This window comes from Rhinolophus sinicus, linkage group LG01 (assembly GCF_036562045.2).
Source record: "Rhinolophus sinicus isolate RSC01 linkage group LG01, ASM3656204v1, whole genome shotgun sequence".
NCBI lineage: Eukaryota > Metazoa > Chordata > Mammalia > Chiroptera > Rhinolophidae > Rhinolophus > Rhinolophus sinicus.
In genome coordinates this window covers 159,090,422-159,118,348 of record NC_133751.1, presented here as the reverse complement: position 1 = coordinate 159,118,348, position 27,927 = coordinate 159,090,422, and the positions used below count along the sequence as shown (strand labels likewise).

Below are 27,927 nucleotides of genomic sequence, written 5' to 3'. Positions count from 1 at the left end.
CCACTGCCCAGGCCGCACTCTGCACCCCAGCCGGGCGTTCAAACTGCAGCCCGCGCCGCACTCAGTCTTCCTACTTTATACCTCACCTATGCACGCCCCTCTCCCGTGCACGCCCCTCACCTGGCTTCGGAGCTACCCAAAGAGAAAAGGAAAGGGGAGCAGAGTGGCCGGCACAGGCGTTAGTTGCCGGAAGCTGTCACCTTTGACCCCGGAAGTCCCCTGTGCCCCGGGAGGCGCAGTTCCGGTTAGGCGGCGAGAGTTTGTTTACGTTGTTCACAGCTAGCGGCTACCTTCGCGAGCTCGGCGCCAAGATGGGGAAATCCTTCGCCAATTTCATGTGCAAGAAGGACTTTCATCCCGCCTCCAAATCCAATATCAAAAAAGTGAGTAAGGGGAGCCGAGGAGGATGTTGGCCCTGGGCGCCTGGGTTCTCGGGCTGCTGGAAGTGAGAATGGGGGTGTCCGTAGGATCCCTAGGACAGTCGCCTCTCCTCCAGGCCTGAAGCCCAGGTGTTCTCGCCCCTTCTTCCCCGCTGAGAAACTCGCTGACAGAACTGGCCCTCGACGTTTATTCAACGTCTGCCTGGAGACCGGCGGCCCACGTCTGCTCTGTCGGTTTTGTCAGCAAGAATGTAAATCCGGAAGCTACGAAGACTGGTAATAGGGTTCCTCATTAGTTCCCTCAGCACCTTCTAGTTTTGTCTCTTGGGATCCCAGGAATCACGACTTCTGAGCGCTGCTGTTCTCTACAAAGAAAACTCCCTATTTATTTAAGACAGATCTAAAAGGAAAATAGTCACCCCCTCGCTTCCTCTTTTTATACCACCCGATAATGTAGTGTCTGTCTGATGACCTTGAAGTTTGGCTTTTTAAGTAATCAATGACATGTCTACTAGGTGCAGTACAGAAAAACCGTGCTCAATATTATAGCAGTGGAAAGCAGAGGTGCAGTAGGAAGAGTCTGAGCATTAGAATTAGACCTGGGTTCTAGTTATTCCAGCACAGTCACTTTTAGCCTTCAGACCTTGCACAAAATATTTAATATCCTTGATCCCAGACTCCTAACCTATAAGTTAACTGTAAATTAAGAATGATCAGTACCAGTTGCCTTGACTTGTGAAATTGTTATGAGGATTAAATAAAATGGTATAGATACAGGCTTTGAAACAAAGTACCACCTAGCACTCTGTCCACCATATAGAGGGCTACTCCATAAAATATTAACTGCCCCTACATACGTACTTATTCCTCAATAAAATGTTAATTGCCCCTATACACATACCTATTCTTAGCCTGCTCCTAAAATACAGGTGTTACCCAGAGTTTCATCCTTGTTCTCTGTATGCTTTCCTAAGCAATCACATCCAATTTCATGGTTTTAACTACCCCCCCTCTTCACTCATGACTCTTAAATCTACAGCCCCCTAGATCTCTCCCCCTAGCTCCAGGCACCTCAACACAACTATATACTAGACAATTTCATCTTAACATCCTACAGGCATCTTAAACTCAACATATCCGAAGTGGAACTTGCATCCGAAATCTGCTGTTTTTACACTTCCTATCTATCACAATCTTTTGTGCAGTCATTTAAGCCAGGAATTCAAGATTCAGCACTTTCCCACCACCCCTTTATCTAGTCAGCTAATAAATTCTATTAATCCTACCTCACAAATATCTCTTTGTCACTGCTGTCTGTGACTTAGCTTAGACACTCATCATCTTTCACCTAGATTGTTATATTTCTTTTTTATTTTTTTTCCAGATTGTTATATTTCCTAACTGGTTTCTGTGCCTCCAGTCTTGACTCTTTTCAAATCCATTCTCTACATAGCAATCAAAATTTTTTTTTTCAATTTAGCAGCTTTACTGAGATATAATTTACATACTATACAATCACCCATTTAAAGCACACAACTCAGTAGTTTTTACTATATTCATGAACTTGTGCAATTATCACAATTTTAAAATATTTTCATAAACCCCCCCACCCAAAAAAACACACAAACTCATATATGTTAGTAGTCTCTCCCCATTCGTGCTTTACACTTCCTCTTCTCCAGCCCTAGGCAACCGCTAACATTTCTGTTTCTGTGGATTTGCCTATTCTGGACATTTCATGTAAATCATGAAATATATGGTCTTCTGTGACTGGCTTTTTTTGCTTAGCATAATGTTTTCAAAGTTTATTCACATTGTAGAATGTATCAGTATTGCATTCCTCTTTATTGCTGAATGACTCCGTTGTGTGAATATAGCATATTTTATTTCTCCATTCATCAGTTGATGAATATTTGGGTTATTTCCACAAAGTAGTCTTTTTAGAGCACAAATCTGATCTCTTCCCGCTCCTTATTAAAATACTATAGGATTAAGTCCAGGTAATCTGGCTCCAGTTTATTTTTCCTTCTTCATCCCCTACTGCCATTGTTCCACATCAGATTTTATACTCCAGTAATATCAAACTACATAATTCCTATTTTATACCTGTGGGCCTTTGTCTTAGTTGCTCCCTCTGCCTGTAATACCTTACCTTGTGTTGTCCTTGGCAAAATTGTGATCCTCTTCAAAACCCTGCTTAACATGTATGACATTATTTGTGTATAGGGTTATTTGTGGTGGCAGAGTTGTGATGGTAGAGCCCCACAATAGAATAATGTTCAGCTCCCTTCCCCCAAATATATAAGAAAGCTTTTTTTGTTTACTGAGCTAGGAATGATTCCCATGGTACAGAATTTTATTTTATACATACTGTGTGTGTGTGGTGTGTGTGTGTAGTATATGTTACCATTTATGAAAAGAGAAAAAATGTGTATGTTTTATATATATTCTTTTAGCATATGTGCATTACAACATCTTTGGAAGAATATAGATATATAAGAAATGGATAACATTGGCTACCTGTGAATATAGTTACTTAGTTTTAAAAAATAAATAACTTGGGGGCGGCTGGATGGCTCAGTTGGTTAGAACACAAGCTTTCAACAACAAGGTTGCCGGTTCAATTCCTGCGTGGGATGGTGGGCTGCATCCCCCCCACCTCCCTGCAACTAGTTTGAAAAAGGCGACTGGACTTGGAGCTGAGCTGCGCCCTCTACAACTAGATAGAAGAACAACGACTTGACTTGGAGCTAATGGGTCCTGGGAAAAACACACTGTTACCCAATAAAATTTATAAAAAACAAAAATAAAATAAAAAATGAATAACTTTTTAAAACCAAAAGTTGCTGTAAAGCATTCCATTATACCAGCCTTCCTTCCTGCTCCCTAAAGTTAATCACTGTCTCGTTCTATTTCTTGTACGTATCTCTTATCCAAATATCAAACTATTATTTATTTATACAATTCGCATCCTTTTATTATGAATAGCTTAAACACAGAAAAGTTAGTATGATTTTCCATTAGCAGATTCTGAGCACTCATATTCATTAGAATGTTATTATCAATATGTTAACTACCCCTTTTTGCTTCTAAAATTGAATAAAGGCAGTCTTGTCCCACATCCTCTTCCCCCCACTTATCTGCCCCCACCCACAGTTAATAATTATAGTTTTATCAATATAAGTATTTGTTCTCGAATTTACCTTCTTAAAACTTAGCATGTTTAGAGAGAAAGTTTTGAATTACTGTTTGTTTTGAATGATTGTCACACACTTGGTCATTTATTCTAAAGGTGGTAGGAAGGTATTGATACCTTTTAAACCTGGAAGTAACTTCATTAAACATCCTTCATGAGTTCTTTGGGCTTTTTCCCTTCACCACTGTTAGGATTTTGAGAATTTCACACGGGGACACATTCAGCTTGCTGTGTTGGTGCCCTTGAGAAATCTGACGCATCTCTTTCTCATCTCTTTATTTCCTCTCTTGTCTCTTCCCTTTTCTCCTACAACTATCTTTCATTTACTTTCCTTTTTCTCCTTTCTTGGGGTGTCAGTGACATCCATTGGCATCCATGTTAACCCTACTGGTTGTGCCCTCTGTTTTCTAGTCTAGACATAGTCCATGTAGAGAGATGGTCATTCTCCTCTCTGAAATGACACAGGTACTACGTGCAAGAAGCTGGTGTACCACAGGTACTCAGAGTGGTTCTCAAGTTTGACATTCTGGCTTGAAAGTTTAGCTGTTTTGAATGGTTGGACTTGAGGACTTGTATCAAGGCACAAATCAGACTTTTCAGCTGTTACTTTATGACATCATTATGAGCAAAATAGATTATGTTGTAAACCATATACAGTAGCATTTTATATTTTATAAAAGAAAAGCAAACTTCCTACTTAATTTAATTTTTATATCACTAATTTAGGTATGGATGGCAGAACAGAAAATATCATATGATAAGAAGAAACAAGAAGAATTAATGCAACAATATCTTAAAGAACAAGAATCATACGATAATAGGTAAGTAATTCCATTATGCTGGTGATTTTAGGATAATCAATTGCATGAAAATGATCCCTTACTGAATCATATATTAAATTAGCTTTTTTTGAATTGAACGTCTTAATGGTAAGATTCTATTCCTTGTGAACTATCTTTACTCATATTTGTAGATGGCCACTTTTTCCAACCTTACTCATAATTCACATAAAATATAGATTGATGACTTTATATGCGGTTGATGAACTTAGGCAAAGCTTAGAAGAACAATAAAAGCCTACACTCAAACTACTGAGACCTCTCACAAAGACACTTCTTTAAAATACTTTGAAATGAAGAGATGCACAGGACAGCTTCTAGAAGCAAAGTGAATTGTCTCTACTTGACCTGCATGTCATTGTTCTATTAATGGCAGGATCCTAGCTAGAGTTCTTCATTGGTTTGTTCCAGGAAAGTACTTACCCTTCAGCTATTGTCATTTTTTTTTCAACTACAGTGGACATGTGATATTTTATGTTAGTTTCAGGTATACAGTGTAGTGATTAGACATTTATGTGATTTATAAAGTGATCACTCTGATAAGTCTACCTACCTGACACCATACATAGTTATTATTGACTATATTCCCTATGCTGTGCTTTACATCCCTGTGACTGTTTTGTGACTACCAATTTGTACTTCTTAATCCTTTCACCTTTTTTCACCCAGTCCCCTAACCCCCCTCCCATCTGGCAACCATCAGTTTGCTCTCAGTATCTATGAGTCTGTTTCTGTTTTTATTTGTTTATATTGTTCTTTAGATCCCATATATAATTGAAATCATACAGTATTTGTCTTTCTCTGTCTAACTTAGTATTTCACTTAATATAATATCCTCTAGGTCCGTCCATCCATGTTGTCACAAATTGCAAGATTTCACTCTTTTTATGGCCGAGTAATACTCCATTGTGGACATGTACCACCTCTTCTTGATTTAATTGTCTGTTGAGACTGCTATTATCATTTTATGTGTGTATTTGCAAGTCTAACCCTGAAGCTGGTTTCTCTTGGTTAATCAAGCAAGTGAATAGTGGTGCTTTAGTTACGTAACCATACACTCACTTCCACTCCGTCCTGTTTCTCATCAAAATATGGAACTTAAGTAAAGGAATACTAAACTGTTACTACTAAATACTCTCTTTAAAATATAATATAGTATATTGAGAGCAAAATTAAGGAAATAAAACTTTTAATTCAATTAAGTACTTTTCTCACTAATTTTATTTAATCTGCTTAAATTTTATTGAGTGCCTACTTCATGCAAGAGAACACATGGTGTTGTAGGGACCTATAAAAGTGTGATACATAGTTTCCCTCAAGAAAATCTAGTAACGGATATATAGTTCAAGGTTGAATATCGTAATTGATGTATTAAAAACACACTGCTTTAAGAACTAGAGCATGCTAACCTAAGACAGAATAATTCCATCTGGGATAACAAGGTAAGACTTTGTGAAAGAGGTGACATTTAAGCAGAACTACAGAGAATGATAAAGATTTAGATTAGTGGTACCCAACCAAGGGCTATTGCCCTCCAGGAGGTATGTGGCAATGTTTGGACACATTTTTGATTGTCACAACTCAGGTTGGGTGCTACCAGCACCTAGTGGGTGGAGACTAGGGATGCTGAAAAACAGCCTATGATGCACTGGGCACCCCCAAACAACAAAGAACGACCTACTCCAAAATGTCAACAGCACCACTGTTGAGAAACCCTGATTTACATATAGTAAAAGCTTGTTAAATATCAGCACAATGGGAAAATAGAGAGGGTGTTGCGGAAACAGTCAAACAGTTGAGTTAGATCGATAAAGAAATACCGGAGGTGGAAAAGTAGGTTTGCAACAGATCGTAGTGTGTTTATTCTTTATCTTATCTTAAAAAAAGAGTTACTTTTCTTTCCTATGTAACTAATAAATATTTGAAACAAATACCCTGTTTCTCCTGGACCTGTTACCCACTAATTTTAGCATTCATTGGTGGATTTTGCCTGTATCAATTATTACTGTGGTATTCTAATGGTGATTTTCTATTTCTCTCGTTCCCTCTACGTTTTTTAAATTTGATTCCTTCTGGAAAGGAGAATTTTCCCTTTCTCTCATTTAGTTATTTATTTAGTCATTCATTTCTATCATTATGGACTCAGATACTTCAGATGTCATGTAATGAGTGGAGTTAAGTTTTGGAACTTTATCTCTAACAAAAATGTTTTATCTTAATTCCCTTAGGGTTTTTAGAGATTGGGGGACAGTTATTATGTAAATTTTTTCCTCCTGCATAAAATTATCTTTATGTCTTATTTTATTTAGATTGCTTATGGGAGATGAACGTGTAAAGAATGGCCTTAATTTCATGTATGAAGCCCCACCAGGAGCTAAAAAAGGTACTCACCTCATTTCCTGTTTTTAAGTCTTTGATACGTTTGCATCTAAAGTTTGAGAACTGTTATGGCAGACACTTTGTAACAGAGTTGCTCTTTATCTTTTAAAATTGGTATTATTCTGAAAGAATTTTTTTTAAATACTGTAATCAATACAGTAGAATAAATACTGAAAATATTTGTCTAATCTATTAATATTTCATAACTTGTCCTTTGGAAAGGAAAAAAGTCTCAACATTAGCAGAGGTGTATTTATTCTTTTATAATTTATGTATATATCTTTAGTCCTTACTGAATATTTTTCTAAATAGAAAGCATAATATTCACTGTCAGTGAAAAATGTAAAAGTTTAAAAATTAGGTATTAACGTGCTTATTAAATACTATCTCTTATTTAATATTGTATTTATCCCTCTGTGATTTGAATTTTATGGAAGAAAAACAGTCAAACCAATAAATTCTTACAAATTACAATTAAATACCGTGCTATTCTAGTGTGGTATGTGATACATGATAAATTTTTATAAAGTTTTTAACTTGACCTATCTTTTTCCCCCATATTTTTGATATGCAATCAAGAAAACAAAGAGGTAAAGTACTGTTTTCTGTGTTTGAATTTATTTGCAATGGATTGTAATTTTATGGAAAAACTGAAAGACTTTTTCATGAACATTTTTAGAAAGAAGAAACGGAAGGAGAGACCGAATACAAATTTGAATGGCAGAAAGGAGCCCCACGAGAAAAGTAAGAACTGGTTTTCTTTTAAGATAAAATACGTATTAAATTTATCTGATATTCCCATCTTACATTGCCCTTTTCATTAAGTAGAGAGGCATCTGATATGAAAAAGTATTTTCAGTGATTTATCATATGCAACTAATTTGCTTGATCGTAATCTTTAGTTTTATTTCTTTTTTCCTTTTTTTTTTTGAATTACAAATCATCAGACTGGACACATAATAACAGTGATGTTTGGAAATACTAAATAGATTTTATAGTTCTATATTTTTATTGCAGTTATACATTTTGTCATGTACTTGGAACTATAAGACTTTTTCAGAATAACTGCTGCTTAATTTATTACATTATTCTTAATATTGTGTTTGTACATTTTTTCTACTTAATAGATATGCCAAAGATGACATGAACATCAGAGATCAGCCCTTTGGTATTCAGGTAAGTGACATATTTTACTGTGTAAGAATAATTTTTATTTAATAAATACTTCTTTATATTGTCCAAAAGATACTTAAGCTGAAAAGGGGCTCTGATGTTTCTACTTGTATCAGATAATAGAAGAAGTAGGGGAGAAAACATTAAATGTAATAAACTGATAAAGGTAGGAATCAAAGTTTTGTTGTGAGGGTTATGATAACGATCCCTACAGTTTTCAAGGAATTTGGAGAATTAGCACACGGTCAACAAAAGATGTAAACCTATTTAGAACCAGGACAGACTATCACCAGAGAGCCAGATCCTTGTTATAAGTAAAATTTTGGAACACTGCCATGCTTGCTCATTTACATATTGTCTATGGCTGTTTTCCTGCTGCTTGGGCAGAGTTGAATACTTGCCACAGAGATCACTGGCCCATAATACCTAAAATATTCACTCTCTGGCCCTTTACAAAACGTTTGTCAACCCCTGGTTCAAGAAATCGATTAAGCCATGACATACTTCGTTTTTGGTATTTTACCATTTCTTTCTGGATAACATTGTTTTATCTCCACCAAGTAAGAGTCAAAAAGAAATAGGATTTAGCTTAGCTTTTAGGTAGAATTTATAGTAAAATAATTAAGTTTTTGTGTTAAATTACCAACTATACCGTGAGTGCCAAAAAAATGTATACCCATGGCTTGTATTCATCTTTTATTATCAGTATATATTGAGTATTACAATTTTAATACAGTTTTTTCCTTTCTTAAAATGCGTATATATTTTTTGGCACCCTCTGTAGTTATGCAGTTTTTTCACCTGGAGATCTTTCTTTTTTTTTTTTTCCTTCTAAACTGATTTTTTTTTTTTAATTATTTGTGTTGTTTTTTTTAAAATTGGGGAACAGTGTGTTTCTCCAGGGCCCATCAGTTCCAAGTCGTTGTCCTTCCATCTAGTTGTGGAGGGCGCAGCTCAGCTCCAAATCCAGTCACCGTTTTCAATCTTTGGCGTCCCAGCAACCTTGTTGAGAGCTCATTCTCTAACCAACTGAGCCATCCAGCTGCCTCCATCCCCTGGAGACCTTTTAAAAATTAAGAGTAATTTAACTTAAACTCTGCCAAGGAGTAGGGAGTTGAACATTGGTTTGATTTTAGTTTTTTAATATCCAAAATATCGTTCACTATTTCTCAGGTTCGAAATGTGAGGTGCATTAAATGTCACAAATGGGGTCATGTCAACACAGATCGAGAATGTCCTTTGTTTGGTCTTTCTGGAATCAATGCAAGTTCAGTTCCCACTGATGGCTCAGGTAGGCACTAGACATGATTTATTTGTTTGTTTTAGATTTTATATTGAGGACAAACAAGAAAAGAAAAAATAACATTTTTTTTTTAATCTCTCTGGATATTGTTTTATTTTGGTTTGGGTTGGGTTGCAGTTTTTGAACTAAGGCATATTCCCAAAATATGATGATTAATGGGAAACTTGGATCATATGGTTTGAATTTGAAATGCTGTATTTTAGAAATTTAATGTTTCTATCCAAGGGCCCAATGAACTTGATTCTAAAAGTGAAAATATAGTAAACACAGTTTATCATGTTAGTAACCTAATAATAGAAGGAAGAAATGGTTATTTCTCCTATTTAAGTCCTCCTGAATTGCAAAAGTAGCCTGGACTACAAGCCTTAACAATCTCCTCTTTTTAGTTCAAAGATAAAATCAAAACTGAGTTTAAAAGATATTAACTATGTTATAATTGCTTTTACTTTAAAATTATTTATTTTCTTGCATATTGTCTGCTTAAGAATAATTGTTCTAATTTGGTTTGTATCATTTAGTTTATTATAAAAATATTAAAACAGACGTTTTAACTTAAATTTTCAGTGGCTTATTAGTATATTATTGAGACAGCCACACTTATCCAACTCGTAATAAATTATAATAGAAATAACCTGCTTTACCCTATAACCTTAAGTAAGTCATTTCACTTTTATGAGCTTCCAACTCCTCATTTTATTAATAAAATAAGGATGATAGTATCACTCAAAAGATTTTCAGCATTTTTAAGCAACTATAAAAACTTTTATCATTTATTTATTTTTTTTAAATTCATATGCAACCCAGTATATAGAACATATAAAGGCAGAGCTGCTCTACTGAATCAAGTGCTCTGGGCATGAAGCCCCATCCTCATCTCATCTAAGCCTCTGATGCACCTCTTTAGATTCCCGATGGCTTTCACAGCCACCTCTGAGCCCAGGGTTCACCCTCAATCAGCATATGATCTTCAGCCCCTATTCTATAGAGATCCTGCTTCCTTCCAGCAAGCCAAATGTAGGCTGTAGGATTCAAGATGCCAGTTCTCATGTTTGAAGTTTAGGAATTGGATCCATGATCAAGTTTGACACTATTTCTTTAATGGTGTTAATGGATGTCAGAATAGGTAGAAGAAGTGTACAGATAGAAAAATTCCTGAAAGGACATAGACCAAAATATTAACATTGGTTGTACATTTATAATTTTTAAATGAGTATTATTTTAGATGGATTAAAAATTGTACATAGAAATAATTACTTAAAATTCTATAGCTTGGTTAATACCTTTAAGTTTGACCTGAATTTAGCAGTACCACGTAACTAACACTAATAGAAACTCTTGAACGTTTCTCAAAAACAAAATCGAAACTGTATGAAAAAGGAAAGCAAATAATAATATTGTATTCTAAATTTGAATGCAATGAAAAGCAAACTGGCCAATTTCCTAATCCACTTGAATCCAGATTCAAGCTAAAAAATCTTTTCATTTTAAAAAATCACCTATTGAATAATGTCTCAACAGTGAATAGAGATTATTTTTGCAATAAGGCAATTTCAGTGGATGTGGTTATCATGGGATAATCACACCCCTGGGGTACAGCCTTGTGCCTGTAATCTCCCAGGAGTGTAATTATTTCATGATAACCGTACCCCCTGGTGTTGCATTATTTCTATTATGAAATTCTTAGTTTAGTATATAAAGTAAGTTACTTTGATCACTGGAAACTGCAAGGTGCTGTTAGGATATTCCAGCTGTGAGGTTTGCAGAGACCAGCTATAAGATTTACTTCTCCTTTACAAAGTTAAATTAGGCAATCAAAATGCTTCTTTTGCTAAGCTGGTTTAGAATATCTTTTCTACTGATAAGATCAGCTTAAGTTTATAAGTTTTCATCCATTCTAGATACATCAAAATTATACGTAAAACTTGGAAGCCTCGGTGGTGACTGAATTTTTATGAAATATTTTTATATTACAGTATAAGTAAATGGGCTGTCCACTGGCCTTTTATCTATACTCTGTGGCTCTTATTGACTCTTACCATTTGTCACTTGTTTTTGATGTATGTTGACATTAATTATTATTTTTTAATCTACAGTGGGATTTTCAACAAAGCAAGTCAGGTTTTTTTTGTTTTTGTTTTTAGCTTTCTTAATAGATTTAATAGTTAGATATATCTGTATGCCTTCCACTTAATCTTTTTGTTTGTTTTGTTTGTCTCGTTTATGTTCTTTCTTAGTAGACTTTATTTTTAGAGCAGTTTTAGGTTCACAGCAATATTGACAGGAAAGAAAGTACAGAGATTTCCTGTATCCTCCTGCCTCTTGAAATGTATAGCCCCCTTCATTTTCAACATCCCCTATGAGAGTAGTACCTTTGTTACAATTGATGAACCTACATTGACACATTATTATCACCCAAAGTCTACCTAAGGGCTCACTCTTGGTGTTATACATTCTGTGGGTTTGGACAAATGTATAATGACATGTATCCATCATTATAGTATCATACAGAGTAGGTTTCACTGCCCTAAAAATCCTCTAATGCACCGCCTGTTCATTTCTCCCTCTCTTCCAATCGCTGAAACAATTGATCTTTTTACTGTCTCCATAGTTTCGCCTTTTCCTGAAGATCATATAGTTGGATTCTTAACAATATGTAGCCTTTTCAGATTGGTTTCTTTCACTTAGTAATATGCATTTATGTTTCTTCCGTGTCTTGTCATGCCTTGATAGCTCATTTCTTTTCAGTGCTGATTAATATTCCATTGTCTGGATGTACCACAGTTTATTGAGCCATTCACCTGCTACTGAAGGGCATCTTGGTTGCTTCCAAGTTTGGGTATTTATGAATAAAGATGATATAAACATGCATGTGCAGGTTTTCGTTTGGGGATAAGTTTTCAGCTCCTTGGGGTAAATACTAAGGAGCGTGAATGCTGGATCATGTGGTAAAAATGTGTTTAGTTCTATAAGAAACTGCCAAACTCTCTTCCAAAATAGCGATACCATTTTGCATTCTCACCAGCAGTAAATGAGAGTTCCTGTTGCTCCACATCCTCGTCAGCATTTGGCATTGTCAGTACTACGAATTTCGTCCATTTAATAGGTATATAGTGGTATCTCGTTTCATTTGCATTTTCCTGATGACATATGATAGCACATCTTTTCATGTGCTTATTTGCCATCAGTATATCTTTTTGGTGAGGTGTCTGTTAAGGCCTTTGGATCATTTTTTAAATTGTGTTGTTTTCTTATTGTTGCCTTTTAAGAATTCTTTGTATGTTTTAAATAATAGTCCTTTATCACATATGTCTCTGCAAATGTTCTTCCCGGTCTGTGGTTTGTCTTTTTATTTTCTTGAGCAAGTGTTTTTTTAAACAGCTTTATTGAGTTAATTTACATACCATACAGTTCATCCATTTAAAGTGTACAGTTCAATGGCTTTGAATTCATATTTTCACAGAGTTGTATACACCTCCATCACCACAGTCAGTTTTAGAACATTTTCATTTCCCCAAAAGAAAACTCCACACCCCTCAGCCCTCACCATCCAGCCCTCAGTCTCCCTCAACCCTAGGCAACCACTAATCTACATTTTACTTTTTTTTTAGATTGCCTATTAGGGACATTTCATATAAATGGAATCATAAAACATGTAGTAAAGAAAGTGGTTTTAACATCCCTTTCTTTGCCTTTAAATTTTACATTTTAACACAATTAAAATTGCCCACCTTCCCCCACCCAAAAATATTTACTTTTCAGCGTCCTCTCCCCATGGCATCTGTCTGGACATGTCACCCTCCTTACACACTGTTTTGCAACAATATGCACAGAGTATTTATTGTTAACCAAGGAAGCTCACCCAAGCTGTCCAGAGTTTTTATAAGAGCTTAATTACGTTGGCATGGTTGATGGAATCATTGGCCATGTGGTTGAACTCAATCTCTAGCCTTTCTCCCTTTCCCAGGTGTCAGGCTGATATTATATGACTCAAAGACCAAACCCTCTAATCACAGGGTTAGTCTTTCTGGTGTGGCCAGCCCTATCCTAAGTCATCTCCATAGTATAACCTATGTAGGGGTTCACCATGATCACCTCATTAACATAAACTATTATATTGGGTTTCACCACGAATAACAAAGATAATCCTGTCATTCGAGGATTTAGATAGAGGCTCACTCCCGGCAACTGGGGACAAAAGCCAGCCAAATTTTTTATTACACAGCAGTTGTATTTTCATTTTCACTTAGTTCAAAATATTTTTTAATTTCTCTTGAGACTTCTTTGACCCATGTGTTATTTAAGTGTGTTGTTTAATCTCCAAATATTTCAAGGATGTTCTCACTACCTTTCTTTTACTGGTTTCTAGTTTAATTCCATTTTGGTCTCAGAGCATTCTTTGTCTGATTTCTTTTACATTGGTTAAGGTATGTTACGTGGCCCAGAATGTGGACTATCTTGGTTAATGTTCCATATTAACTTGAGAAGAGTGTGTATTCTGCTGTTATTGGATGAAATATTCTATAAATATCAACTAGACCTTGTTGATGGTGTTCACTTCAACTATATCCTGTTGATTTTTTGTCTGCTGGATCTGTTTCTGTTAGAGGGACATTGAAGGCTCAGCTGTAATAGTGGATTTGTCTATTTCTAAAAACATTTGTATCAGTTTTTGCTTCACATATTTTGATGCCTTTTTGTTAATGCATGCACAAGGGGTTGTTAAACCTTCTTGGAGAATGAAATGAACCCCTTTTCATTATGTAATTCTCTCTCTTGATCCTTGATACAATGTCCGTGGTCTGAAATCTCCTTTGTCTGAAATTAATACAGATACTCCAACTTTATTTGATTACTGTTAACATGGTATATCTTTCTCCATTCTTTACTTCTAATCTATCTGTCTTTATACTTAAAGTGGGTTTCTTGTAGACAACATGTAGTTGGGTCTTGTTTTTTAATATGTTATTGACATAATTGGATTAAGACCTGCCATATTTATAATTGTTTTTTATTTGTTGCCCTTGTTCTTTGTTTTGTTTTTTTTGTCTTACAGTCTTCTGCTTTCTCTGATTTTAATTGTGCATTTTATATAATTGTTATCTTTCCTCAGCATATCAATACTTATTTTTTTTAATTTAGTGGTTGCCCTAGAATTTGCAATATATATTTACAACTAATCTAAGTCTACTTCCAAATAACACTATACCACTTCACAAGTAATGCCAGTACCTTCTAAAGAGTAAACCAATTCCTATTATATAACACAATTCTTTACTCCTGTCCCTTACAACATTGCTGGCGTATATTTCACTTATTCATAAGCTATAATCATTTAGTATTTGCTTCTATTATCATTTTTAACAAGATGCTATCTGTTAGATCACTTAAGAATAAGAAAAATAAACTATTTTATCTTATTTTTATTCCTTCTCAAATGCTCTTCCTTCCTTTATGTAAATCCAAGTTTCTGATCTATGTCATTTTCCTTCTCTCTGAAGGACTTCTTTCAATATTTCTTATAAGACAGATCTTCTGGTGACAGATTCCTCAGTTTTTGTTTGTCTGAGAAAGTCTTCATTCTCATTCACTTTTGAAGGATAATTTCACTGGATACAAAATTCTGTGTTGGTGGTTTTTCTTTCACTCTTTTGCTAACATGGTTTAAGAGAAGCCTGATGTAATTCTTATCCTTGTTCCTCTGTAGGTAAGGGGTTCCCCACCCCCCCGGCATCTTTCAAGATTTTTTCTTCATCTTTGATTTTATGCAGTTTAAATATGATATTCCCTGGGTGTAGATTTTATTTTCCTGCTTGGTGTTCCCTGAGCTTCCTGGATCTGTGATCTGGTGTCTATCATTAGTCTTGGGAATCTCAGCCATTATTATTTCAAGTATTTTTTCTGTTCTTTTCTCTCATCTCCTTCTGGTATTCCTGTTGTTATATATGTTACTCCTTTTATAATTGTCCCACAGTTCTTCTATAGTCTGGTTTCCTTCCCCCCACCTCCCATTTTCTTTTTCTTTCCTTTTTAGTTTGGGAAGTTTCTATTGACATATCTTAAAGCTCAGTGATTCTTTCTTCAGCCATTTCCAGTCTACTGATGAGCTCATCAAAGACATTTTTAATTTTTATTAGCATTTTTTATTTCTAGCATTTCCTTAAGATTCTTTCTTAGAGTTTCCATCGCTCTGTTTACCCATCTGTTCTTGCATGTTGTCCACTTTTTCCATTAGAATCCTTGGCATATTAATCTTAAGTTATTTTAAATTCCCAATATGATAATTCCAGAATCTCCATCATAGGTGAGTCTGATTCTGATGCTTGCTTTGTCTCTCCAGACGGTAGTTTTTGCTTTTTAAGCATACTTGCTAAATTTTTTGTTGAAAGCCAGACATCGTGATGTATCAGGTAGATGGAACTGAGGTAAATAGGCCTTTAGTGTGAGGTTTCATGTTTATCTGGCTAGGAGTTAGGTTGGGTTTACTGTTTGTTGTTGTTGTAGATGTCAGAGGCTAAAATTTCCTCTAGTGTCCTTGTTTTTGTCTCCCCTGTTACCTTTGGGTTTCCCCAGAGACTCGTTTAAGAGTCAGAGTCTTTCTTCAGTCGTAATCCCTTGTTACCATAAAGGAGCCCTGTTGATGTGGTGGTAAGATCTGGGGAGAGTTCTCACTCTTTTAGTGAGATATGCCTAGGTCTCACTCTTCTATTTAGTTAGCCCGTGCCCCTGGGCTGTAACCTTTACAGGTACTCCTTAGCTTTTTCCCCCTACTTCTCAGCTTTTTATTCCCATGTTGGTTAGGCTCTGATAAAATAGCTTCCCTTAAGAGTTAGCATTTGTTCAAGACAACAAAATGCTCTGGGCGTATTTCAAAATGATTATTTTTCCCTTCCCACTGTTGGAAGGGAAGTACAAGGGGATTGTTCTTTGATGTTCATAGTGAGAACCTTGTAGGGCATCTGGAAGTAAAACTCACAGAAGTGTGGGGGTTCCCGTTAAGGTTGGGCCCCCAGGAGTTTTCAGTCTCTCAAGCTAGTTCTTGCTTAGTCTCCAATAATAGTCAATCATCCTTTAAGTAATCCTACCAGTTGCTGGCTCCATTGATGGTTTTTGGCCCTGGTAAACTGTGATTCCCTGTCGCCATTTTCCCTGTGACCTCAATTCTGTGATAGAGCTAAGATTTGTTGATTTTCAGCTTTTCCAGCTTTTTTCTTATCATGAGGATGGAAGGACTTTCAGGCTCTCCATATATTGAATTGAAACCCAAACGTTGTAAAAGCAACATAAAAGTAAATAAACGTTGAGTCCACATTTGTTAACATTAGTTTCCCATTGTACTAATTATTTGACTTTCAGTTTTTTTAAGCTTAAGTTGCTATATATTTAAAGTTACTTTGCTATTTTTTAAAACTTAGCCATAATTTCAAAAATATTTGGAACTAACTCAATGTGGTAATATGGCAAATTTCACACATTTAATAAAAGTAAATTTCAAATTCCCAATGATGTCACTAGATAGATAATCTTACCGTGTACAAAATTTCTTTTTACAATGCCTCAGTGTGAGATCCAGCAACACCACAAATGGCTAAAATGATGATAGGTACTTAATGTTTCAAGTGGCTCTATCCAGTCTTGTTTACACCATAGCTTTTAGTGTGTTTAAACAATACGAAAATGAATAAATAGCTTAAATTGAGGAAAATATTATTTTACACTTGTTGCAAAGATTTGTTTGCATATCAATGTTCTTTTCCTTACCTAATTTTCCCTAAGTCTTGATTTAATTTTTCTTGAAAAATTTTATACTAATAGAAGTGTTCTGTAACAGAGCTCCCACATGCTCCCACAACCTTTCATGTTGAAGGCATTTTTATTGCTTGAGAATATGTTTGGAAAATTTAGCAAAATAATTGTCTGATCATAAGCCTTGCTATAAAGACACCTAGAAGCGTTCTCAAAGGACTTTCTGTAAAATAAAGATGGTAAACTTAGTTGTCCTTCTGGCAGATTCCCCTGAATCTGTTACGGAGTTACCTCATGCAACTCCTTAAAGGAGCTGAATCCTACTATCATAGTTGCTAGAGCCCTGCATCTGATGGCAGAATTTTTTAAATCCGCCAACATAATTCTACTGCAGAAAAAAGTATTTGTGTTACCAGAATCTCATTAAAGCTAAACTCCCAAATAAGCAAATATCAAAACCTAATAAATACAGGATTAACTTCACAATAAAGAAGTGAATTTAGGCACCATTTCTCTCCTTTATCATATGTAGTTAATCAGTCAGAAACCAAAATTTTTTTTAATGCATGAGGAAGCTAGCTGAAAAGAAATACTGACCTACGGAAGAGATTCACTAAACTTGTCAAGTCATAGAGTTTCAAAGATCAAAATGATGCTCTTGATTAGTACTTTAAATTTTGGCTATTTTATTTTAAGTGATTACCAATGGTTAAGTCATTTTGACTATTTATAAGCAGTATTATAATTCTATGATTAAATTTGTTGTTTGAGTGGCTATGCCTTGAAATCCCATTGACATTAACAAATTTATTGCAATCCTATCAGTAAATAATTCTGCTCTGTATTAAAGGCTTATGTAGGGCTAGTGGAGGCTACACCTCCCATAATCTCAAAGAGGTGTTACAGTTCTCAGATCACAGTCATAAGTCTCTTTTACATGACTTCCTGTTAACATCATTCCATCTACTCAAGGTCTGCCAGCTTCAAGTAAAGGAAATTAGCTAGAGATTACCTGGGAAAAGGAATGAAATGTAGTCTTCCTGGTAAATATTAATTCTTCTACTCATATCAAACTAATGAAGTTAATATGAACCTTCGTCATGTTCCACTCACTTAGAATGCCCTACTTTTTACCTTTTCCTAAATCCTATGAGAATTTGAAAATCAAACTGTTTCTAGTTCTTTCCTAGCAAGTATAAGCTTTTCTGAAATAGGGACTGTATCCTATTTGCCTTTGTATCTCCAATGCCTTGCACAGTCTACATGCTTAGTAAATAATAGTTTAGTAAGTGAATGGAAAGGCTCTGCTAACTATTCTGAACATCACTATTTATCATCCTCTTCTGAATATACATTTATAACACAAATTTATAATTTATATTTTTCCTTTTCTTTCATGTGAACTAATTTTCCCCAGAAATTACAAGCTTGAAGGAAGAAACCCAAGTTCTCTATTCTTTCTCTCTCAGGTACCTAATGAGATAAAATAGTAAGCCCTCAATAATACATACTGATTTTTAAAGTCAATTTCTGAATTGTATGAGTACTAGGGATGAAAAGGTTAAAATTCCCCATGCAGGGCTCTCTCCATAGTTAGATAATACAATGTAGAAATGTACTGAGAGTTTATAATAGCATAACAGTAATTACTGTTGACTGATTTAAAATATCATGTGTAACTTTTACTTTTTTAAGTAAAACACACTGGTCTCAAGTGGAGAGCTTGAGTTTGACAAATGTATGCACCCATGTAACCAGTTTCTCTAACAAGATACAGAGCATAGACCGTTTCAGTCACCCTAGAAAATACACTCTGTCCCTTCCCAGTTGGCCTCCTGCGCCCACAACCACTAATCTAATTTCTAATCCCATATATTAGTTTTACATGTTCATGAACTTCATATAAATGGAATCATACACTATGTACTCATTCTTTTGTGTCTCATTTCTTTGACTCAACATATTTTTGAGGTTTGTTGTTGCATAACTTTTCAAGATCATTCATATTCTCATCTTATTTAAAATATAGTGCTAACTTCTAATACTTTATGTTTATCACAATGCAGATTTTAATTAAATTTATTGGGGTGACATTGGTTAATAACATTATATAAGTTCATCTGTATGATTTTATACTGCATCATCTGTATCTTGCTTTGTGTGCTTACTACCCAAAGTCTGGTCTCCCTCCATCACTATATAACAAATAATTTTTCTTAGTCCTCTAGAGTTACGAATTCACTTTCTTATAGTTAGGTGTATTATCAGTGAAGTATTTGTGTATAAGTTAATTTGAAAATGTAAGTTTAAAGATATAACCAAATATGTCTTACATCTTTAGCTGTATTAGTTCTGTAAAGCTAGGTTGTTTTTAATAAACAGTATTTTCTACTAGCATACAATAAGCACAGTTTCATCTTTCCTTGCTTTTGTGTATTTTCCAGACACAGACTAAAATGAAATGTTTAATTTTCCTTTACATTGTATGTTTTAATAGAGACCAAATTAGCTGCCTTCGGTGTGAACTTGGGATAAGGGCAATGAGAAACCCTATTGTTTCCAGCCTCCACTAAGATGAACTGGCAGTGTGTCAGGAAAATTCCCAGTATGGAGCAGTTTTATTACAATTCAGTACAATTGGTTCTTGCATAACCTTTAGAAAATCATACATAAAACATTCTCTTCTATATAAATAAAAATCACCCACACACTTTATTAATAGCTTTGTTCACTTTTTCCCTGGAACTTGTGCTGTATGTTCCTACTGTGCCCCTTTTTTTAGTCTTTTTTTGAGATAACTTTCTATAAGCTTTCTTAAAAGCAAAAAGGTTAGGTAATATTAGGAATCAAATGTACGTGTAAGGTAATTCTTGATAATTCCCACCAGACACAGATCTTTTCTCGATCATATATGAGAACTACTACCTCTAAGTGTCTTTTTTACAGTTAATAACAGGGAGTGGCTTTTTCACTAGATTCAATCAATTTAACTTTAGGAAAGAAAGAAGTTTGTACTTCCATGGACGTAAGAATCATGATGTATTTTATTTGTGATAATGTCTGGGGGTTTATTTTAAAACATGCATTTTTGAGGTTATACCACTGTTGCTATGACTACAATAAATACATGGTGAAAGCAGGAGCATACCAGGTGAAATCGCAGCCTTTTTTTCTTAGTCTAGTTAATTAGCCAGAAATGTGTTTGTTTTCACATGTCATTTCCTGAATTCAAACTTTATGAGACTTCCCATATATTCCCCCACAGTATGTGGTGTAAAAATACCAAAATAACTTAATTATAAGCCTCTAGATCTAACTATAGGAAACAAGGGCTAGAAGAACGTAGTAAATGACATCACTATTCAGAACAGGAAAAATGACCCCGTTTCTTCAACAAATGAAAGTAATAAGGAGGAAGAGGGGGAAGGTGGCTAAATTTTCTTAGATTAAGAGACTTAAAGTATGTGTCAATTATATGTCAGTTAAAAAGAGAGAGACTTATGAAATATATGAACCAACTGCTGTGTGTGGTCCTTGTTTGGATCCTAATCTGAACAAACCACCTATAAAAAGATACTTTTGAGACAATTGGGGAAATCTGAATGTTGACTGGATATTAGATTGTATTTTAAAACTGTCAGTATTGATAGGTGTAATAAAGGTGTTTGGGTTTTATTTTTAAGAAACAGTCCTTATTTGTTAGATATTTATATATCTGAAATTCCATTTAAAATACTCTATTAAAAAAAAGTTGAAGGTAATAGATAAAACAAGAATGTTAAAGCTGTGTGATGAGTACATAGGGTATATTACATTATTCACTCTAGGTTGGAAATTTTCCATAGTATGAAGTTATTAAAATACACAATGAGAAGGGAAAAAGATGATCACCACTGCAGTGGCAAACAAAACTATATTCACTTTAGGAATAGTAGTTTAGTTTCAGCAAACAGTAGCATCCTATAAATTAAATTAAATTAATGTTTTAAATTTGGAGGAAGGAGGGAAAGGCATTTCTAACACAGCCTTGCCTAACCCACAGCTCAGTGCCCTCTTCTCCCACTGAATACCGTAAAACTAGAGAAGGCAATTCTTCATTCAAAAGAAATGATGAACTTTGAATGGAAGATACATCTGTCCTTAGGAAGAGCAGATGGACCTAGTGCTAACAGGGAAACACAAAATGTGTCTGCCTTCAGCATTAGTCTTCCTCCTGTGCCATTTGTGGGATTCCCCTGGGACTGCTGTCCTCTAACTGTGATGTCACCCACATGGCCTACACGCCATAACTTTTGATTTCCCATATTATTCTCTGATAAAATACCAATTTTACTGTGCGTGGTCCATTTTTTTTATCTTCCATCGCTTCTGCTTAGTTCTATAAAAATGAATGCTGTCAATAGATTAAACACTTTACAAACTTAACTTTGTACAGCATAATTCACTTTCTTGGGAATTTTTTTTTTTCCTGAGACTGATTTCATATTTTTCTAGTAGAAAATAGCCTGGGTCTAATCCAGACATAGCACTGAATACCGTAGACACAATCAGTATTTTGATGTTTACCTATATCACAACAAAGAAAGTTTCCAAATTAATGAGTGTTAAAAACAGTTTCTTCAGTGGTCCTGTCTTTGTAGGAACATTCGTTTTCATGCTATGGAGGCTTAACCCAGCCTAACTGAAAGGATCTAGAAAGGAGCCCTCACAAATCTACATTTTAAAACAAGTCCCCTTTTTCTGAATTATCTAAAATTATTCTGCCATAGCAAATTTAAGAGTAAACCAAACATCCCAACTCCAGCTGTAATTTAAAGTATTAAGGCACCATAAATAAAAGTAATAATTTACACATTTGTAAAATTTTTTTCAATATATCTATATAATCTATTATATCAACTAAATTTTGAATTCCCAGAGAGCTTGAGTCATTTCTGTCAATTTAACTCTACATAGCCATTGTCACAATAGCATGAAAGTATAAAGATATCCTGCTAAATATATCTTAATTAAACCCCAGTTGTCACATCTTCCAAACCCAGAAATTTTGGTAATAGGAGGAGAAGGTTTAAAGTACAAAAATATATGAATAAGACTGGATTTTGAAAAATGTTACTATTTGAGTATTTTTAATTATGAAGATATAAAATAATCAAAAGTTTTATAGCTATTAGCAAAAATAATAATTGTTGGTATTTATTGGGTACTTTTTGTCAGGTACTTCTCTAAGCACTGTCTTAAAATGTGGTAGTATATGCTAAGCATATGCACAGAGTTCAGTTGAGGTTTTGGAGAAATATAAATGCTACATGAGTAATGTTTATTTCATGATCTGTATCATCTCAGTCAGACTGGAGAAAGAGAGCAGTTTCTCGAAGTAGTTGAAAGTATTGTAATGAAAATGTAAAAAGCATGTTTTCTAAAACGTCTTATTTAAAATCTTTAGATGAAAACTGATGAAATGAGTAACCTCTCCTCATAATGACCAAACTCTCTGATCCTTTACTGGAGTGGTTTCTATCCTAATGCTTAGTATGTCTGCTTTCTAAATTCATTTGACATCCAAAACAGTTGTTGACAAGGAAATGTAGTTTTGACACTTCAGAAAAGACATTTTCTACTTTATAAAATTATGTTTTTACATGTAAAATTTGAGAAGCCACCAAAGTGAATATTTTCTAATTAATTTAAAGCTATTAATTATGTGTTAGTGCTTTTATGCCACTTAGAGACAACCAGTGTTAATATTTAAAATTCAACTTTTATTTAAGGTTTTATTATCAATATTTTCAACCAAATTGGATAATAAAAAGGTCATTAAAGTAATCCATAGGAATTAAATATCTTATATTTAAAAAATCAGAAGTCTTATATATTAATGAAATAAGATGCTGCTTTATGGTGTTTTTGTTTGCTTTGTTTCAACTAAGTAAGGCTTTATTCCCCAATAAATTAAAGCATCACATTATTAATAACTTCTCATAGTCCAATAATAGGCAATTTTTTTCCTATTATCTCCCTAATATCTAGAGCCAACTTTAAGTTGTTCTTAGTAATATAAAAAGAATGGCAAAGCCCATAGAGTCCAGTAAAAGATATTAAATCTACACCTGAATTTTTCCAACCAAAATTTTTACCAAAGATGCCACTGACAAGTGAACAAATTTGAATTTTATTGCCATGTGTTTTCCATGGTAATATGTAGGTAAACATGCAAATAGTGGTAAAAGACCAATAAAGCAGTGAAAAGAAAAAGAAATAGATGGAGTATTTAATCAACAAACTAGAAAATCATTTTCTAGATCTTTCTCTATCCCCTACCTCCCTTATGAATTTGTTGGCAGGAATTGTCTTATTTTTCCTTACATTCCAGATGCATTGCCTGGTATAGTTCATTTAAGCCAGTGTGGATGATTTAGGCCAGAAATTTTAAATAGCTTTCATGAACTGTCATTTGCTAACTTCAGGGAAAACAAAATGAAACTGGAATATATGAAAGAAAAAAGAGTCTCCTACCTTATGTAAACATTATTATGTTTGAGGGAAAGGCACAAACATTTAAAAATTTTGTTTTTTAATTATAATCTGTCTTTAGTGCATGTTATTTATCTTTAGTATATACTATGCAACTAAAATAGCTCCCTTTTCAATTTAGGATTTTGCAAAAGTGGAAACAGCATCTTGTGAAAAATGTAACACATATACACCTATGGCCAGCCTAAATTGCTTGTCACCAATCCCACGCTAATAACTAGAAATATCAAACTCTGGAGATATACATGAGTGTGTGTGTGTGTGTGTGTGTGTGTGTGAGTGAGATTAACTGAAGTACTTAAAGTAACCATACCCGTAGCATGTGTGTGTATGTGTGTTGATAATTAGCAACCACATGGCAAGGTATTCAGTATTGGTATTTGATAAATAAGGGTGAGGAATTTTGAATTGGAAATTGAAATATAATAAATTGCTCATGTACCTTTAAAAGTATCTCCTTTAAATTGAATTCATATTAAGAGAATAACTATTAAAAGTTTAATTGCAGTGTTTTTAGCATTTTGCTTTTATTTTATACTAAAAACTCCCAAGCAGGTAACATCTAAATATATCTTTTTCAATATGACAAAGTTACATAAGAAGAGAATCCCCTAGCACGTAAAGAAAAATGCAATTATTTTCTATTCTGAATCTCCAGACTGCTGTTTTAGAAAATCATATCTGATTATTTGCTCAGCAGAAGATTATTGAGTTGATTTAGCTGTGATTTTACTTAACAAAGCTTCAACTACATTCCTACTGTGGAGTCCGAAAAAGGTAGAGAGATATAAATGATACATTCAAACTGTGATTTTTGTGAACAGGGCCATCGATGCACCCCTCGGAGCTAATAGCGGAGATGAGAAACAGTGGGTTTGCACTGAAACGAAATGTACTGGGGAGAAACTTGACCGCAAATGATCCATCACAGGTAATGATCTTTTTATCAGTAAGCTGAAAATGTCTATAAATCTAAATGTGATTGCTTGTGAATTGCTACTTAATGTTTTCCAATATGCATATATCCATAGGAAAGCAAGATAGAGCAAAGAAAATGCCTAAAATTTATTTTGATTTGCTTCTTTATTATTTTAGTATAAATGAGAAATTGTTCTTAAACCTATATTTTAATAAATGAAACTGCTCCTCTGGGTTTATGTGGATGAAATTCCTAACTGAACTGGTGATAACATTTTTTTTTCCTTTCCGCTAACTTACCCTTGAAGTGATATTAAATAGAACCAATGAGAAGAAGTGTATAAAAGAAAACACCTAAAATAAAAGAAAATATTTTAAACATTAGTTTATTTAACTGTACATAGATCTAGACAATGGTTGCGTTTAAAGGGTTGTAGGTAGCCTAATGCAAACCATTTATTGTATTTAATGAGGAAACTGGAGCCTAGAGAAGTTAAGTGATTTCTCTAAGGTCATGTGGCTATTTCAAGACAGAACTGAGACTACAGCCCAGACTACCATTGCTTAAACTTATACTGCTCTGAAAAGAGGCACATTACTTTTCCAACATTGCTAGGAATTGTTCATATAACCTCGAATATAATCATATATTTGTACTGTTTGGTGTATTTGATATGTATTTGCTGATCATATATTTGATAATGTACTGTTGAATTTATAAAGGCCAAAATTGTGGATGTTTTCACCTTCCCGAAAAGTTAATGATCATCTTGGTTTTAGTATTTAATATTTCATTAAATTTAAAATAAAATATTTAAACCCTCAAGTATTTATTCAAACTCAAGAGATAGAAAGTAGAAGCCATACTATAAAAGTTTTATCTGTCTTTCTCTATCCTCCTCCTCCTAATAGTTTGTTATGCTGGCAAAGCTGTCGTCTTAACCTCTTAAGTACATAAATGACCCTCCTTAACAGGTAGACTACAAACACTTTTTAACTCCCCCCTCACTTTCTAATCCAAAATATCACACTCATCTACACTGTGTCCCGAATACAGAATTTTTTATTTGCATATGTTTTCTTTCCTGTTTGATAACTAGTTTTGCAATCTAGCAATTTAATGATCTTTGTTAACAGGAATACGTTGCAAGTGAGGGTGAAGAAGATCCAGAAGTCGAATTTTTAAAGTCACTAACAACCAAACAAAAGCAGAAACTTCTCAGGTAATTAAAAAGTATATCTTTAACGGATTCACTTACTTTTTTGTGTGTGTTTCATCTTAGTATCATATTCAACTCTGATCCTAAAAGTTACTTAAACCACACATCACATCTGTTTAATGATTTATTCTTCAGCCATGGTAATACAAGTTTGTCTTTCTTTCAGTAATATGAAAATGAATGTAAGATTATATACTCCAATTATAACACAAAAAACATTGCAGTTTTCAGAACATTTGGAAATAGGTTTATTTGTAAGTTTTACTTGTTATAGATTTCTATATATCTTTACAGTTTGTTCTTAGAAAATATTGTGGGCCATGTATTGCTCTTTTTATGTTTCGTAAGATTTTGTCAAGAATGCTGAAAAATGCTTAAATTTAAGGTAAATACTAATTTTATTAAACAGACTACCTGTGGATTAAAGCATCCAAGAAATGTCTGCTGAGTCCAATAGAGGGAGCTCTTGATGTTTCAGTATATAGAGTTTTGAGAATGGCAGGACAGAACCCAGTGAAGACATTTTTGTTTCAGAGTAATTCAAACATATATGAACAAGTTACTCTTCTGAGAATGTGAAGTACTCTTTAGAAGTTCAGAATGTCTTAATAGAATTGTCCTAATTATTTATAAATCTAAACATTGTTAAAAACTAGTATGTAATTATTTTATATAACCAAGTAAAGAGTATAAAAAATGCAAAGTGTATTCTCATTCAGAATTTCTGGAGACTATGCTGTTGAATTTTGAAAATGTTAATACTGATTAAAATTTCCATAGTTTAAAATAGTACCTACATAAAATTAAATTTTTATCTAATTATAGCTATATAGTTTGTTGTAGGTCCAATTAATGAATGTTACAAACCTTTCTTTAGGTCAAGATGACCATTTATTTAGTGTTACATAATTTTAAATTCTGATTAAGAATTGTTTAAAAAATAGTCATTACTATTGTGCAAAGTATAGAGAGAGAATTGGCTTAATGAATTTAATTTTTTAAATTTAAACTTAATGTATATGTGACGTGAATAATTTAAAAGACAGTGAGTGGTCATTTAACAAAGTAAAGAATATGTTTATATTTAAATGCCACTTTTAATAGCTTCTAAGAAAATATATTGTCTATTCAAAACTTTGTAATTGTCGATGAAAGAACTATTTTTACATAGTCTGTTACTGTTTTTTCCCAATAGGAAATTGGATCGACTTGAGAAGAAAAAAAGGAAAAAGAAGAAAGATAGAAAGAAGAAAAAGCTTCAGAAGAGCAGAAGTAAACACAAAAAACATAAAAACAAATCCTCCTCGACTTCCTCCTCCTCATCATCCTCTAGTGAGACTTCAGAAAGCAGCAGTGAGAGTGACAACAAAGAAAAAACAACACAAAAGAAGAAAAGAAAGAAAAACAAAAGTTCAAGGAATAACAACAGTGATTTTGAAGAAAAGGACAAGTCTAAAAAGAGAAAACTTTATGAAGAACTTCCTAGCAGTCACAGTAACAAGGAAAAAGATAAGGAAAAGTCTAGGTTTTTAAAACAAGAGAGTTCTGGGGAGACTAGCAAATGGAGCCATTCTGATTCTGTGAAAAAGTCCAGAAGCCATAACTACAGCCCAGAGAAGAGAGGATCTGAAAGAAATGAGAGGAGCGGCAGGAGCCAGAGCAGGGGTAAGAGGAGCAGGAGAAGCCGGAGCAGAAGTCACAGTAGTTACAAGCAAACAGAAATGAGGAAACAGCCACAGCAAAGTCCCAGTGATGAGCAAAATGGAAGAAATGACACCAGAAGCCATTGCACAGATAGATACAGAGGAGAAAAACTGCACAGAGAGAATTCAGGAGATAAGCATATTAGAGTGACACAGAGAGAACGAAGCAGAAGTAGAGAGAATAAAGAGAGACTGCATGTGACAATTACCTGGGAATAAAAATATCTCCTCTTTCTTATTGAATATATTATGTACCGTTGTCTTTCTAATTAAAAAAAAACCTCTAGTTTAGTTTTCCATCTCTGTAAACTGCCATATCAAGTACAAAAACTACATGAATCCTGTAAGAATGAACTTTGCATATATTTGTAAGTAACCTATTTGGGGGCTATAAAAATATTTTCTGTTGATAAATGTTTCTTGTGCCCTATACCAGATAAAAACTCCATATAACTGTGACATTTTCTTTGTTCTGAAACATCATTAAAAGAATGTATAGTTTAACGGACATAATTTTTTTTTCAATTCAAATGTATTTT

General features: G+C 34.1%; 2 protein-coding genes across 5 annotated transcripts in view; one reads left to right on the top strand and one right to left on the bottom strand.

Moving 5' to 3' along the window:
• Positions 1-235, bottom strand: part of SCRN3 (secernin 3) — a 45,082-nt gene extending 44,847 nt beyond the window's left edge. For 3 of the 4 annotated variants that reach the window (XM_074338219.1, XM_019727471.2, XM_074338220.1), the window contains exon 1: positions 121-235. The gene's annotated coding sequence lies outside the window, so the exon portion shown is untranslated. The remainder of the gene's footprint in view (positions 1-120) is intronic. The other variant, XM_074338223.1, reaches the window with a different exon arrangement.
• Positions 199-27,892, top strand: CIRSR (corepressor of RBPJ and splicing regulator). The gene is made up of 10 exons (XM_019727470.2): positions 199-383; positions 4,303-4,397; positions 6,725-6,798; positions 7,374-7,384; positions 7,474-7,538; positions 7,922-7,970; positions 9,141-9,258; positions 24,372-24,478; positions 25,603-25,688; positions 26,881-27,892. Exons 1-10 carry the CDS (start codon positions 312-314, stop codon positions 27,605-27,607), a joined length of 1,404 nt encoding a protein of 467 aa, XP_019583029.2. The 5' UTR covers positions 199-311; the 3' UTR covers positions 27,608-27,892.
• The last annotated feature ends 35 nt before the right edge of the window (positions 27,893-27,927 follow it).